Source organism: Montipora foliosa, chromosome 1 (genome assembly GCF_036669935.1).
Source record: "Montipora foliosa isolate CH-2021 chromosome 1, ASM3666993v2, whole genome shotgun sequence".
Classification (NCBI taxonomy): Eukaryota; Metazoa; Cnidaria; class Anthozoa; order Scleractinia; family Acroporidae; genus Montipora; species Montipora foliosa.
Window position 1 is genome coordinate 14,436,141 of NC_090869.1, and position 2,500 is coordinate 14,438,640.

The window sequence follows — 2,500 nt, forward strand, 5'->3', positions numbered from 1 at the left end:
AGAAATTCCGCTAAATTCTGGAGGCACTCGGCCATGAGCAGTCTTGGAAGTTGCACACCTTGTCTATTTATATTGTATGTGGTGACGCGTGGGATCTGAAGAGGAAATCGAAGCATCCCAAAAACCCATCAAATCACTCAGGACAACGCAGAAAATAGTAGGTGAGTGAACTTTATTTATCTGGCCGTCCATAAAATGAATTATCGAAAAGAAACATCGCGAGAAGTTTTTATGGAACATTTTCCTGAATCAGTTGAATCGGCCGTTACAACTGTCTCAAAATAACGTGATGTCACACGCTCTCGCATCCTTCGGGTTGTCTGCCTGTGTCTGTACCTATGTATTTTTAAATACATGACGGCAAAGATGCAACGTTGTTTATTTCTTTATAATGTTTGCGGTCATTACGTCATATTACTAATCACTGTCTTCGTTACAAATCAAATCGCTCTGGAAGATGTGAGTTGAACGAAAAGTCTTATAGTTGTTTTACTTGCTGACGGATACATCTTGCACTTGCCCCGAGCAATCTGCAAGCATAAGTGTCGAACACTCCTCGTCGTAGAGCAAAATATCATAAAAAATTACAGTCCATCCACAGAAGCAAACTAAGTGTGAGAACTTGAAAAAGTGAGGCCACCAATTTTCTTGAATTGTAATCCACTATCATCCTTGAGTGCTCAACAAATTTACAACATCTACAATGAAAAAAAGCAGGGGACGTTGCACAGAAGTGCACAAGAAGCGAAACCCCATAAACAGCCACCAACTGGACCACAAAATAATAATATTGATCAATATTGTGTAAGAAACAGAAGATCAAATGACTGCACCAGGATACAAATTTTATCTTCTTGTGCTGATATATCTCTCTTACTCCTTCGTTGCACTCAATTGTCAGAGATACTGTCAGTTCTCAGAGATAAAAATTTATCCTTGCACAGTCATGTGATATCTTCTACATGTATAAAGTTTACAAATTATAGAATACCTCATATTTATTACATATGATGAAAAGCTGTGGTTGGTGGATAATTTTTCTTATTAAAAGCTAATACAATTCTAGAATTTTGATTGGCTATATGAGCTGTTATTAAATTTTCAACCTGGGATATTGGGTTTCTAGCTTTCTGATTGATTCAATCAATCTTGGTCATCAGCCTAGGTACATACTGCATGGCCTAATACGGAAAATGATCGCATTGAATCTTCCCAAGGTCCAAGTGTTCAGATTTTAATGAAAATTTATAAAACAATAATAATTATAATTCCACTCACATTTTTTGGACATGAGACTAGTTACAGCCAATTTTGGCACGACATGCCTCACTGGCTATTTACCATCCCATATCCAACACACGCTCATGGAATAACCACCCATAGCTGATTACTTGACTAAATCCGGACTAAATATCGAATCCATCAAGTGGATGAGGTAAACTGTATTATTTTTAAAAATTATTTTCTCAACGAGCAATATTTCTTAATTATAATTTAAAGTTTGTTTTGCCTTTTAACTTAATAATCCACACAATATCCTTGTGATGTCCAAAAGCTAAGACAGAACTTTTTGCGTTGTTTAAATAAGACAAAATATATTACAAGCCAAAGATGATTTCAAAACCAGTAAAATTCTCTGTCCCAAAAACTTGATAGTGAGCATGTAGTGCTTCCTTATTCGATCTGTGGCTAACTTTTAAGCCATAGCTAACAATTTTCGAGCTCTAACTGAGAAGCACTGGTAACACTACGATCAATCGACAGAATAGAATAATTTCAATAGCATTTTTGACCGAAGCAATCGATTGCTGGATCGCAACAAAGGGCGCCAAAATAAAGGCGGTAAAAACCTTCGGATGGAGATATGGCGCGGAGCAATTAGGCGTTGCAAAGCAAACGGAGACCAGGCCAAGATCTCTTTCCCTTGAGAAGTAAATGGTGCTCAAAACCCTCATTTCGAGAAATTCAAAATACGGAATCTTGAGCGCTTGATAATCTTGGGCTAAAGTGGAACCGGAACTTTGTCCCGCGAGATGTCAGGTTGCGTTGGAATTCGCCTGATGTCCCGCGCGAAGGACTTCCCTATCACATGAATTAATTTCCCCTCTCTTGGTTTACTCACTTCCATTGGATACTATTCTTCGATTTCTTCTCTATTAGTCCTATTCCTTCAAGTACATTTGTGATGTCATAAATTCGCCTCTTCTGCCGAACAGCAAGAGTGTCAGCAGCCTAAAAGTGAAGAAGGTAAACAGTCACAAATGAGTTTTCGGGTGACGGCACAAAGGAAGGCGACCGATAATGCAGTTAACTATTTGGTTGACTAAAAATCACAGATTTCTTTCTATGACTTACCACTTTGAGATCTAAGACCCCATCTTTCGCTTCCTGCAATAAATTAACAAATTTCGTTGTCAATAAACCAAGGGATTTTTCATGACGACTCGGCGTTCCCGGAGAACCGAAATCCGCCATGATAGTCGAGCATGCTGCAGAAGGA

General features: G+C 38.4%; 1 protein-coding gene across 2 annotated transcripts in view; it reads right to left on the reverse strand.

Annotated features, from left to right (window-relative positions):
- Positions 1 to 2,500, reverse strand: part of LOC137990567 (transcription factor E2F5-like) — a 15,994-nt gene that overhangs the window by 13,473 nt on the left and 21 nt on the right. For both annotated transcript variants that reach the window (XM_068835710.1, XM_068835715.1), the window contains exons 1-2: positions 2,356 to 2,500; positions 2,123 to 2,232 (exon numbers count right to left, since the gene is read on the reverse strand). The exon at positions 2,356 to 2,500 is cut by the window's right edge. In XM_068835710.1, coding sequence (XP_068691811.1) covers positions 2,123 to 2,232; positions 2,356 to 2,475 — 230 coding nt within the window. In that variant the 5' untranslated portion in view covers positions 2,476 to 2,500. The remainder of the gene's footprint in view (positions 1 to 2,122; positions 2,233 to 2,355) is intronic.